This window comes from Rhincodon typus, chromosome 39 (assembly GCF_021869965.1).
Source record: "Rhincodon typus isolate 14 chromosome 39, sRhiTyp1.1, whole genome shotgun sequence".
Classification (NCBI taxonomy): domain Eukaryota; kingdom Metazoa; phylum Chordata; class Chondrichthyes; order Orectolobiformes; family Rhincodontidae; genus Rhincodon; species Rhincodon typus.
Genome location: NC_063370.1, coordinates 15,146,661 through 15,160,337, shown reverse-complemented (window position 1 = coordinate 15,160,337; position 13,677 = coordinate 15,146,661). Strand labels below are relative to the sequence as shown.

Here is a 13,677-nt window from a genome sequence, read left to right as displayed (position 1 = left end):
CTGTGGAGGAGAAAACAGAGTTAACATTTCTATTGTTTGTGGATTTTTGTGTGTGAATTGGCTTTTGCATTTCCCACATTTCAGCACTTACACTTAGTCATTAGAGCACTTCAATCTGTCCCGAGCTTGTGCCAGGTGATATAGCCACGATGTAGACATTTCCTTCAACGTTTAACCAGTTCAAACATAACAGCATTCCAGATCGTCATCCTGACACTTCATCAACATGGTTAGTAAGTTTGTAGATGACACCAAAATTGGTGTCGTGCACAGTGAAGGATACCTCAGAGTACAACACAACCTTGATCAGATGGATTAATAGGCCAATGAATGGCAGATGGAGTTTAATTTAGATAAGTCTGAGGTGCTGCACTTTGGAAAGGCAAATCGGGGCAGAACATACACACTTAATCGTAAGGTCCTGCAGAGTGTTGCTGAACAAAGAGACCCTGGAGTGCAGGTTCATAGTTCCTTGAAAGTGGAGTCACAGGTAGACAGGGTGGGAGAAGGTGTTTAGAATGCTTGCCTTTACTGGTCAGTGCATTGAGTATAGGAGTTGGGATGTCATGTTGCGGCTGTACAGGACATTGGTTAGGCCATCTTCGTAATACTACATTTAATTCTGGTCTTCCAGCTACAGGAAAGATGTTGTGAAACTTAAAGGATTTGGAAAAAATTTACGATTGCCATGGTTGGAGGGTTTGAGCTATAGGGAGGGGTTATTTTCCCTGGAGTGTCAGAGGCTGAGGGGTGACCTTACAGAGGTTCATAAAATCATGAGGGGCATGTATAGGGTGAATAGCCAAGGTCATTTCCCCAGGTTAGGGCAGTCCAAAACTAGAGGGGAAAGATATAAAAGGGACCTAAGGGACAACGTTTTCATGCAGAAGGTGGTGCGTGTATGAAGTGAGCTGCTAGAGGAAGTGGTGGAGGCTGGTACAATAACAACATTTTATGAGGCATCTGGATGGGTATATGAATAGGAAGGGTTTAGCGGGAACAAAAACAAAGTTGCTGGAAAAGCTCAGCAGATCTGACAGCATCTGTGGAGGAGAAAACAGAGTTAACGTTTCGGGTCCGGTGGCCCTTCCTCAGAACATACATGGGACTCCAGCACCATGACAACGTGGTTGCCTCTTAACTGCTTTCCGGGCATGAAATGCTGTCCTAAGTCAGAGATATCAACATCCCATAAATGAATAAAAACAACTTTATGTCAGTAAACACAGGGGTTGAAACACGTGACCTCACTACTGAGCACAAATGGAAGTAGGGATCACATCCTTTCCTTGGTAAGCATGAAGGTTCTTGATCTAGGATGTATTGTTCAAATGCCGTGCAAGGTTCTTCTATATATCCTAATACAGTGGGTTATTTTATTTTCCACCATCAAGGCTGCTAAGAATACCATACTTGGGCATGCATTCTTGTTCTTCAGGCCTCATTTATCTGTTCTTCCAATCTAGAACATGAACCTTGTAGCAGTTAGCACATTTATGAAGTTGTGGCTTAAAGTTTGAGAAGGTTTGTAGCTTGGGTTGTGGATTAAAAGTTGTAGACATGCTCACCAAGCTAGTGGGTTTGGTTGCAAATGTTTCATCACCCTACAAGGTAACATCGTCAGTGCGCCTCTGGTGAGGGTCGATGTTCTATCCCGCTTGTTATTTATATGCCTCGGTTTGCTGAGGTGACTGGTATTGCTTCCGGTTTTGCTTCTCAGTGGTTTGTACACCAATTCAACATGTTTGTTAATGGAGTTCCAGTTGTAATACCAGGCTTACAGGAATTCCCTGGCGTGTCTCTGTTTGGCTTGTGCAATTATCAATGTGTTGTCGCAGTCGAATCCATGTCCCTCATTGTCCGTATATAGTGAGACAAGTGAGAATTGGTCGTGTCTCTTGGTGGTTAGTTGGTGTTCGTGTATCCGTACTGTCAGGTTTCTTCCGGTTTGGCCTATGTAGTGTTTCTCACAGTCCTTACATAGTATTTTGTACCTTATCCCAGTTTTGCTGATTTTGGGAATGAGATCCTTTACGTTCATTAGTAGCAGTCGTTCAGTGGTTGTCAGTCTGTGGGCTACTCTGATACCTAGATGTCAGAGTAGGAATAATCGTGGCCTTGCAGCTTAAGACCATAAGATAACCAGCAGAGGATTTTCCACCCGATTCCCATTGACTCTAGTTTTATAGGGACCTTTGATGCCATAATCCAGGACATTGGTAAGGTCTCTTCTGGAGTACTGTGTCCAGTTCTGGTCACCCTATTATAGGAATGATATCATTAATTTGGAGAGGGTTCAGAAAAGATTTACCAGGAATGGGTGGTTTGAGTTATAAGGAGCTGCCAAATAGGCTGAGCCCTTTTCATTGGAGCATAGGAGGTCAAGGGGTGACCTTATAGAGGTTTATAAAACCATGAGGGGTATAGATAAGATTAAAAGCTGGTGCCTTTTCCCTAGATAAAAGCCAAAAGAACTTCAGTTGCTGTAAATCAGAAACAAAACCAGAAATTGCTGTAAAAGCTCAGAAGTTCTGGCAGCATCTATGCAGAGATATCAGAATTAACTGGTGTTCTGAGGAACAGCCACCAGATCCAAAACATTAACTTTGATTTCGCTCCACAGATGCTGCCAGACATGCTGAGCTTTTCCAGCAATTTCTGGTTTTGTTTCTGATTTACAGCAACTGAAGTTCTTTTGGCTTTTATCTAGGGAAAAGGCACCTGCTATTCACCTTGTCTATATCCCTCATGATTTTTTAAACCCCTATAAAAAGGTTCTTCTCGACCTTCCACGTTCCAATGAAAAAGTCCCAGCCTGTCCGGCCTCTCCTTATAACTCAAATCCTCCATTTGTTTTTGTGCCTTTTCCCTAGGGTGGGGGATTTCAAGACTGGGGGCATATTTTTGAGGTGAGAGGAAAAAGATTTAAGACAGACATGAGTTGCACCATTTTTTAATAGAGAGCAGCTCATGTGTGGAATGAACTTCCAAAGGAATTGATGGATGCTGGTGCAGTTACAACATTGAAACGACAATTTGGATAAGTACATGAATAAGACTTGTTTGCAGGGATATGGGCCAAGTGCAGGCAGGTGGGACTAGTTTAGTTTGGGATTATGGTCGGCACGGATTAATTGGACTGAAGGGTCTGTTTCCCTGCTGTACGATTCTAAAAATGAGCAGAATGAGGCTATTCTTAAACAGCATTACTGACTGTGTTCTCTTTCCCAAGTAGCCTGGGCAGCAAAGGCAAAAAACATACTGATCGGCTAACTTGACTTTTGAAATATTTCTTGTACTATCAGTGTCTTACCTTTTACATAGTCTACTCTTCCATTCTTGATAAAAGGCAAGTATGAGAAAGCACAATCAAAGGTCTGAAATCTTCAGTGATCTGTGGTAATGGCTCCCAAACCTAGAGCCTATGAAATCAAATCGCATTGAGGGCTGTAGTGAACCTGAAATCAGTTAATGTTGGTCACTTATTGCAACAACTTTCATTACCAGGCTTCTAGAGACCTGACACCACTAACTGCTCTGGCCTACATCCTATTCTGGTCCCACAGGTAAAAGTGGCGCAGCAAGACACCTTTTAGCTTAAACAAAAACAGTGACTGAAGAAAGCCCACTATTATCTCAGGGCAACTAGAAACTGGCAGTGAATTCATGATTGCCAACATCACCTAAATCCTGATAAAAGTAACCATCAGCAATACCAGCTTCACAGACTTCCCAATGTATCCACTATTTGTGTAAAGTTAGTTATTGCACCAAGGATATGAAAGCTCTGAGATGCTTTAGGAAATTAAGTACATTTGGGAATTTGGCAAGAGCATGGGTGGGGCTTAGGAGTCAGGGTGGAATTCAGTTTCGATTGTGCTGCTTGTTGTTATCAAATCATTAGAGGTGTTAAAAGAAAAAAAAAACTGTAGGAAAATGCAGTAATAAGAGATAGCTTGAACTGGTCATTCCACAATGAGACACGAATGCCACAAAGCATGCTTATGCCGGGCAGCAAGCAACTCCTTCTTGGAAAGACAGACAGATCTTTCATTTCAACAGCACCTTTCACAACCTCAGTTCATCTCATTTCAGCCAACGACGTACTTCTGAAGTGTAGTCACTGATGAAATGTCAGAAATATAGTAGCTAGTTTTCACACAGCAAGATCCCAGCAACAGCAGTGTGATAGTGGCCAGGATATTGGTGGAGGGACAAATATCAACCCAACATACAAAGGAAGACACTGCTGTTCTTCTTCAAAACAATGCTGTGGGGATCTTTTGCGCTTGAAGATAGACTGGGCTCCAGATTAATGGCATTTTGGAAAGATAGAACTTTGCAGTAATTTGCAGTGGTTGCGGTCATCATTACGTAAATTTTCCAATTTTTCAAGTAAGCACCCAACACATTTGATCAAACTAGACTGGACCGTAGTTTAACAAGATGAGCATTACACCACTTACTGCTCACTGCTGCTGATAAATAATAAGAATTTTGGCTCAAGAACCAACACAGGCAGAGATCGCTTGGATGTAGCAATATTGAAATGGAAAATTTAACCGAAGAAATCATTCAGAACAGTATAAAACACTGGAAAAAGTACAAAGCAAAAAACTTTTTAGACAGGGGAGTCTACATATCAGACTGAGGCCTGTCTTAGATACCACACATAGCTAGATAGTATGTAAAAGAATATTTTCAGTGCAAGTTTTTAAGGACTGAGGAACTGTCTCCAAGCAAGAGTCTGCAACTTTGTCCAGTCATACACTCAGGCGCTCCCCCACAAAAAATACTATTCCTCCAATTCTAGCCTCTTTCGCATCCACTGCTGCGGCAGCCATTCCTTCAACTATAATACAACAGCATTCCCACCCTAAACTTCTTTCCACTTTGAAGCTTTTCTTCATTAATGAAATTCTTTGAGCAAGCTTTTGGTCACTGCCTTCATATCCTTAGTTAAGGCATCTTGTTATCTACACCTCTGCGCAATACCTGGGTGGATGCTGAAGGACTATAGAAATGCAAGCTGTTATTGTCGTATAATTTGACGCAAATATTATTCACATGTCTGGTCAGTGAGTTAAACGCTGCTTGGGTAACTGTTCTGTGCAGGTTTTCTCCCTAAGATGTACCAAATGTAGAGTCCCAAAATAACATGCAGTACCAGAAAACCAAAACAGTGCCTGCTACTCAGTTAGGAGTTTCCTAAAGGAAGGTCTGTTCCTCATTAGACTTTGAATCACAAAACACAGAGCTATCTGATGTCAAACAAATGAATACAGGTACAACAAACTGGATTGGAGAAGATATTAAGGAATTGATCAGTTTTGGTGTTGGTTATACACTGCCAAGTTGGAGATATTAATTGGGGTTTCACTTAAACACAAAGACACAGGATCCTGTGGCACAGTGGTAGTGTCGACACCTCCAGGCCAGGTGGTCTGGGTTAAATTCCCACTTCCCCGACGAACATCCAAGCAGGTTGATTAAAAAAAAACAGCAGGTCCTGTGCTGCAGCTGTAGTGTCGCTAACCCAGGACCAAAAGTTCTCACTCAGACTTGGTGGTCACGCAAAGAGCATTCAACAGGTTCATCAGCCTGTAAATTCTTCTAACACCTTCCCCACAAGGGAAAACAATGTATATGTGACGGGTCACGGTTGGAGGATTCAGGGTAGACCATTTAGGACGGAGATGAGGAGACACTTCTTCACCCAAAGAGTGGTGAGCCTGTGACATTCATTACCAAAGGAAGTAGTTGATGCCAAAACATTAAATGTATTCAGCAGGCAGCTAGATATAGCACTTGGGGTGAATGGGAGCAAAGGTTATGGGGAGAAATCAGGATTAGGTTGTTGAGTTGGACGATCAGCCATGATCGCGATGAATGATGGAACAGGCTCAAAGGGCTCAATGACCGACTCCTGCTCCTATATTCTATGTTTCTATGGTACGCAAAAATGATTTTTTAAAAAATTTGTTTTGAGGGATTTGTTATAGGTGTTGATGGCTAGGTTAGCATTTATTGCCCATCCCTAATTGCCAGGAGGCATCTGGTCTCACATCTAGACTAGATATCAGGTTATATTTGTCTAAATATTAGACTAGTCTAGTTGCTGATTTATTTCCCTAAAGATCATCAGTAAACTGGGCGGCATGGTGGCTCAGTGGTTAGCACTGTTGCCTCACAGCACCAGGGACCCGGGTTTGATTCTACCCTTGGGCAACTGCGTGTGGAGTTCGCACATTCTCCCCATGTCTGCGTGGGTTTCCTCTTGGTGCTCCGGTTTCCTCCCACAGTCCAAAAGATGTGCAGGCTAGGTGGATTGGCCATACTAAATTGCCTATAGTGTTAAGGGATGTGTAGATTAGGTGGGTTATGAGGGATAGCTCTGGGTGGGATACTCTGAGGGGCGGTGCGGACTTGTTGGGCCAAAGGGCCTGTTTCCACACTGTAGGTGATCTGTGATCAGTAACCAGTAAACTTGACAGGGTCTGTGACAATTGACAGATGGCACGTGTTCACCACTAAGCTAGTTTTTAAATTGAGTTCATATTTCATCATCTGCCGTTGTGGAATATGAACACACACCCCCAGAACATTAGCTGGAGTTTGGATAACTAGCCCAGCTACCACCGCACGACTGCCTCTGCCGAGTGTGGATATGAATAACAAAAAGAAAAAAAAGAGAAAGACTTAAACGATAGAGATGTTTGCTGAAACTGTGACACAATCAAACTAGGAAGTATATGCTTGTAATCCTTCGCTGTAACTAAATGCTTGAGTAATTAAACATCATTTTTCAGAAAGGACACTAAATGTTATAAAAAAAAATGCTGCACAGAGATCCACAGAAACTGCTCCAGGTCACATCAATGCATTCAATGCAATGTGGTAGTTTAAAAGACAAGAGGTAGAATAAATGATAGTCAGTAAAGGATGAATAAATTGAGCAGGCTGGGGAAAAGTGCAGGGTAGAACAGATTACCCCACAGCATTCTCAGTATCCACTGGCAGCTGTGTACGGATGGTAGAGTACAGGGTGATTGTAATCTGCTCATCTTGCCATTCACAGCACAGAAACTAACAAAAATGCCAGAAGGCACAATGACGTTTTTGAGCCTGAAACCAGCCCCACCTCAGTTACCCCTTTGCTCAACTACAAGCAGCACATTCTGACTTCCCCCAACACCGATGCCTGTCTTTCAGCTACACTTTATGGTTTTTGCGCCATTAATGAAGCTACATTTTCCGGGATCACCTTGAAAACTCACCAATTTATCCTGTAAACACATCCTGTGGGCAAAACGCTCACAACTTCCACCTCATGTTGGAGGCAGCTGGAATATTTATATGGCCCATCGCCAAGTGCTTTACAGCCAATGAAGTAATTTAGAAATCCAGCTGCTGTAAGAATATGAAATGTGGCATTAATTGGCACACAAGAGCCCACAAAAAACAGTGAAACAATAACTATTAGCAACGCTTACTAGGAGGTCAAGAGAAATGCTTTGCTCCTTTGTACCATAGCATCATTTACATTGACCAGAGAGCAGACAGGGCATTGGGTTAAAGTTTCAATGAAAAGACAGCAATTTGTCAGTGCAGCATTGGGCAGTTTGGCTAGATTATGCAATCTTGTAAACTTTAACACAGAGAAGAAAGTGATACCACTGCACAAAGCTGACAACAGGCTCACTGGTAAAGCTCAACTATCAACCACCTCCTGCATTCAAATAAACCGTCAGCATGACCACCCATACTAAAAAATTAAGAAAAATACAACTGACCAAGTTACTGGAAGCCAATCCTGATATGTCACCTACAGGATAAGTGGGAAGAAAACTGCATAAGAACTAAACAAAAAAAAGGTTAAAAAAAGTGTTCCTAGAACAAATGGTTCATAGGAAGACTCTTAAGTACCCAAATACAAGATGAAAGGTTATTTCAGAATGCAGTAACTGACAAAAGTGAGAAAGGACCAAATTCCTCTCAGTCCACAACATCGAAGGCTGGTGCAGTGATTATCGTGAGACATCTTCCACAAATACAGGCATTTTATAAACACAAAACACAAGGTTGGGAAAATGAACAGGTGCCAGATTCAGTCTCCAGCAGAGGAAACATATCATCTTTCTGCAAGCTTGGTTATTCAATGTTCTTATTAATAGGCCGCTTCATTCAGTTTCTGAAGTAAATAATTCCACTTACAAGGAGACTATTTAACTTACACTGGCCCTTAGAAAGAGCAACTCCTCTGCGTTTACTTTTCAAATAACTTTATAATTCCCATTCAAATGCCTCAATGATCCTGCCTCCACTACACTGCACTGCATGATAATGCTTCCCTGATCTTAACCAATTGCTGCGTGAAAACAATTTCAGTCATGTCAGAATTCCTCCCTTTTCCTTAATTGAGACACTGATTTGAACACTTTACTTTATTGCAAGTCATATGTATCACAAGTGGACCTTTTTTTTGTTTCATCTTAATCTCCCTTGTCATTCAGGGAGCTCTGAATTTGTCTGCCCTACTACTCTTGTACACAAGAATATACCTTGACCAAGCCTAACTCATCTTTTCTTTAAAGGCAGCCCATTACTCAGGTACAGATTCAGCTGCCAACCTTTGCTTCCAATTTATCTGCGTTACACCCATTCTTACTCCATTGAAGGTGGCTTTCCCCCCAGTTAATTATTCTTACTCTGGATTGTTCCAAACCCTTCTCCATAACCAACCTAAACCTTATGATAGATCTGGCTCCTATAGTTCTTCTACTACACTTGGTCCACTTCATTCCCAAGAAACAGATCCAGAAATCTCCTCTTTTCTTGGATTGGAAAATGTACTAACGTACAAATCTCCTGAACACCTCTAGGAACTCTTGCATTTTTTTTCTATCCACTACCATTCCAGTTTACATTGGGATAATTAAAGTCTTTTATTATAATTAATCTCTCAATTCCCTAATCTCCTTGCATATTTGTTCCTCTACATCCTTCCCACTAGTTGGTGGCAATGCTCACTGTTAAACTGGACACAGGCCAGATGGTGAAGTATGAAAGGATAGGGTTTATACACAGGATAAAGCTTTACAGATCTCTGCCTCCTGACTACTACCTCAGTGAACCAGCTGTTGCCCCCCACCCCAGCCTTTACACAGGCAATCAGCATTGTTTAGTTATCTTTAAAAACAATCAAACCGTTAAACCCGAGTGTTTTCATAATAGAAGTTACACAACAGAAATAGCAGGCAACAACTGTGATGGAGGTGAAAAAAATGAGGTAAATAGTATCAGGAAAAGTACCAGAGAAACTGAAGGAACTAAAATTCAATGAACCTTCAGGTATTGCCCATAGTGTTCAAGGATGTGTAGATTAGGTGGGTTATAGGGGGATGGGTCTGGGTGGAATTTTTGAGGGTCGAAGGGCCTGTTTCCACACTGTAGGGATTCGATGACGATGATGATGACGATGATGATGATCAATAAAGGCCTACATCCTAAGATGCTAGACACAGTGAATGCACTGGTGTGCAAGCAAAATTAAAGTCCAAAGTCAGCCATGAATGTAAAAAGACTTGATGTGCCAAATGGTTTACTCTAACTTATGTGTCTTCTATCCATGTTTGGAATTAATTTTGTCATGTATACTGATAACGTGCAGTTATGTACCACTAGTGGAAACAAAATATCTATATTTTTAGTAAGTTATTACAGGTAAGAAAGGAAGGGTAAAGAATCGTACCCCTAGTCAATGTCTGGTCAGAGCTAGTCCACAAATTACAAGACTTGTTAAATTCAATTTAAATTTACTATATTGGCATTTGAACTCACAACCTCCAAGCTGCAAGCTCTGTACTACAACTGTATCGATACCACAAGATAACGGCAATTATCAGAGATTGCACCTTGTACTTTAGTCATTTGGGAGAAGAAAAGTTGAAATGGTACCAATGCTTCAAGACATGGATATTTTGTTCTAATTTGACAAGCTGAAAAATAGGAAGTGCTAAGGAATCGTATTCTTCGATTTGATAGCAAATATGGAAAAAGCAACATTTAATGTTTCAGCTGGAGCACTTTCTTTACCCAAAACAATTCTGCAAACAGCGAGGAGCATAGCTGAGTTATTTCTTCACATCAAATGATTAAGCCAAGAAGCAGCGAGAGACCCAGTAAATCGGGGAGGCAATGGCCTGGTGGTATTATCACTGGACTGTTAATCCAGAGACCCAGATAATGTTCTGGGGACCTGGGTTAAAATCTGGCCATGGCAGATGGTGGAATTTGAATTTGAATTCGAATTCAATTTTTAAAAAAATCTGGAATTAAGAGTCTACTGATGACGATGAATTCATTGCCGATTATCGGAAAAAACCCACCTGGATTCACTAATGCCCTTTAGGGAAGGGAACTGCCATCTTTACCTGGGCTGGCCTACATATGACTCCAGACCCACAGTAATGTGGTTGCTTTTGTATGCCCTCTGGGCAATAAATGCTGGATTACCCAGCAACTCCCCACATCCCGTGAATGAATAAAAAAAAAATACATGTGGCTATCAAAGAGAAAACATTACCTGGGAACTGGAGACGAATCTCTGGGTCAAGATAGAAGAGAACTGCAGGAGGTAAAATGACTTGATAGTTTTTAACCAGTTCATTGCATTTATTCAACTGACAGTTTTTTTTGTTTCAATATTTATGAACTGGAGTAATAAACTGGCTCACCATTTTTAAAGTGAACTATCTCTCACAACACATACTAAAATGAGACATAGTACTAGTGAAAAGGTGCCAAGTTCCTTTGATATCTGGGTGAAGAACTCTAGGTTCTTGGGTAATTCTTAAAAGGTGCAAGGCCTGAATGTATTTATTTCGTTTGCAGACATTGTTTTGAATAGGTCACATTTAGCAAAATAGGTGAGCCACATTACCCATGTGTTTGATTGCCTTACATTGGCTGTTAGTGTCACTATTGACATATCCAGAATCACATCCAACAGATAAATGCTGTGTTTCAGTTTTCACAAATGTGGCCTTATGACTTTTTTGAATTATTCGGGAACTTGGAGAATCAAAGGTTTCCCATTGCTTTGGTGACTCAGCTAATCAGAACCGACTTGTCAATTGATCAGCACTTTTTTTTTTCCTCCTGTGGTGTAAACTGCTGTGATAATTTTGAAATCTGACATTCTTGCAACTGCCCTGATGATAGCAAGACAAAAAGCTAAAGCAACAGGTCTTGTTCTTTAGGTAACATTCAAATAACAGACGTACAATTCAACCAGCACTATATTTGCAGCACTTTTGTCACATCTAGCTAACCACCCAAGCTGGTAATTATTAAAATTACACTAGGAGTCCAGTGGCACAGTATATAGCATCCTTACCACTTCTGGCCAGAAACTCGAGGTCAAGGCCTACCTTAGGACATAATGGCCACAGAACCGGTATCATAAAGCAGCCACACAGGTTGATCAGCAATCTGAAAATCTTTGTAACACAAGGCAGAAAAGTTTCCTGATCAGCTACAAATGAGAGATAGGTGTTGTACCACACCCTCCCTAAGTTAAAAAGAGATTCCACAGACACTAGCTCATACTCATTCGGACAACTGGTACGGACACAACCACTTAAATGGCCTGAAAACAAGAAGTGCTGGAGATCACAATGGGTCAGACAGCGTTATGGAGAGAAAGCAAGCTGGCATTTTGAATCTAGATGGCTCTTCATCAGAACTGGTTAAATGGCCTACTTCTATACTGAAACAATCCTGTAATTCTATAAACAAGTGTATCCACACTCCTAAAGACACGTTACACTGTTAGTGACAAGATCATTGAAGTATTCAGATGGACCCTGAGCTAAGCGGTTTCACAGTGCCACCCCATGGCTACAGTCTGCAACTGCAGCGTGACAGTTGACATAGTAAAAATAGAAGATAACAATGCAGCAACAGGAAGTTTCAGCTGGAGATTTTTCAGATGTGGACACTAAACCGCTGTCACTCACCGAAGACGTAGACCACCGCGAAGGCGCTGCCGGCCCCCAGCAGTCCCGCCAGTCTCAGCACCATTTTCTTGGCATAGGCTGCGTTTTGCTTCTGTTTCTGCTCCTGGTCGGCGCCCGTGTCGCTGCTGCCAGCCCCTGGCTCCCCACTGCCAGCCTCCTCTTTGGCCCGTTCCTGCTGCTGCAGCTTCTCCTGCAGGATGGCATGAGCCAGGCCTCCCGCCCCGGCACCGCTCGGCCCGCGGCCTCTCTCCGTCGACAGCGTCCGACACGCCGGCGAAGAGCCGAGTTTTACCTCACAACTTTTCAACGCGGACCTTTTGCGACTGGTTGCAGGCCGGCAGCGTAAGATTTTCCTGCAGAGGTCCAGCGTTGAGCGGCGACACATGCAACTGAGCGACGCCGCCATCTTGAGCCGATCTCCCACCCCTTTCACCCTCTCCCTCTCAACCAAACTCACATTTTATCTGATTGATGTGGGGCATGACCAAACGGAAAAGGAGGCGCTAACGCACGGCGACGTCGCCTAGCCAATCAAAGCCACGATAGGGAGGACCTGACAGTCAGCAAGATCGGTTGATTTTCGTGTTTTTTTCCCCCCACCCCCGAAGCATGCCAAAGGTCATCACAGTAGGCGGAGGAGGACAAATGAATCCTGAAAGGAAATACAAAACCCGATTCAAAATACCTGTGAAATCAGGGAGAAATGTAGGAAAATAACTCTAACAGAGACTTATTTCTTTAACAAAAAAGGAACAAAACATGAACACTACTGCTTTCACATGAATGGCAAATTTAACAGGGACAATCCATTTCCACTGTTCAGAGAATTTTTAACTGAAGAGCATCAATTCAAGGTCATCTTCAACTGAGCAAATGACATTTATTATGCAGAGGTTGAAGAAGCAGAATACGTATCAGTTTTGGAAGGGGTTAGGGTAAATACTTGATAAAGAAACATGTGAAATAATATAGCAAAAGGACTGAATTTTTTTAATATATTCATCAACCAGATATTTCCCATCCCTAGCTAGCCTTGAGCTGCCCTCTTAAATCACTGCAGTCCAGCGCTAGAAACATACAAACTTTTTTGAACCTTCGATTCAAAATGATCATGAATGATCATCTACCTCAATGCCATATTCCTACTTTCTGCCCATATCCCTCAATGCCTTTGAAACATAAAAATGTATCTATATTTCCTCTGTCTGGCCTGCTGTGTTCCTCCAGCTCTACACAGTATCATCTCTGACTCCAGCATCTGCAGTTCTTACCATCTCTACCTTTCTTGAAGATATTCAGTGACTTGGCCTCCACAGCCTTCAGTGACAGTGAATTCCACAGGTTCAATGAAGAAATTGTTCCTCATCTCAGACCTAAATAGTCAACCCTCGTAGTCTGATGCTGTGACCCCTGGTTCAAGACTCCCCAGTCAGGGAAAACATCCTCTCTGCATCAAATATGTCTAGTCCTGTTGGAACTTTACATGTTTCAATCAGATCCCCTCTCATCTTTCTAAACTCTAACAGGCCCAGTTGAACCAATTTTTCCTTATTGAGAGTTCCATCATAACCAGTAGCAGCCTAGTGAATCTCCACTGCACTCCTTCCATGGGAGTATATCCATTTTTGGGTGAGGAGACCAAAACTATGGTGTACTC

General features: G+C 42.1%; 1 protein-coding gene across 1 annotated transcript in view; it reads right to left on the bottom strand.

Moving 5' to 3' along the window:
• timm50 (translocase of inner mitochondrial membrane 50 homolog (S. cerevisiae)) overlaps nt 1–12,475 on the bottom strand; it is a 154,560-nt gene extending 142,085 nt beyond the window's left edge. Inside the window, exon 1 of the mRNA XM_048618327.1 lies at nt 12,021–12,475. Within this exon, the coding sequence (XP_048474284.1) occupies nt 12,021–12,426 (406 nt within the window). The 5' untranslated portion in view covers nt 12,427–12,475. The remainder of the gene's footprint in view (nt 1–12,020) is intronic.
• Between the last annotated feature and the right edge of the window lie 1,202 nt (nt 12,476–13,677).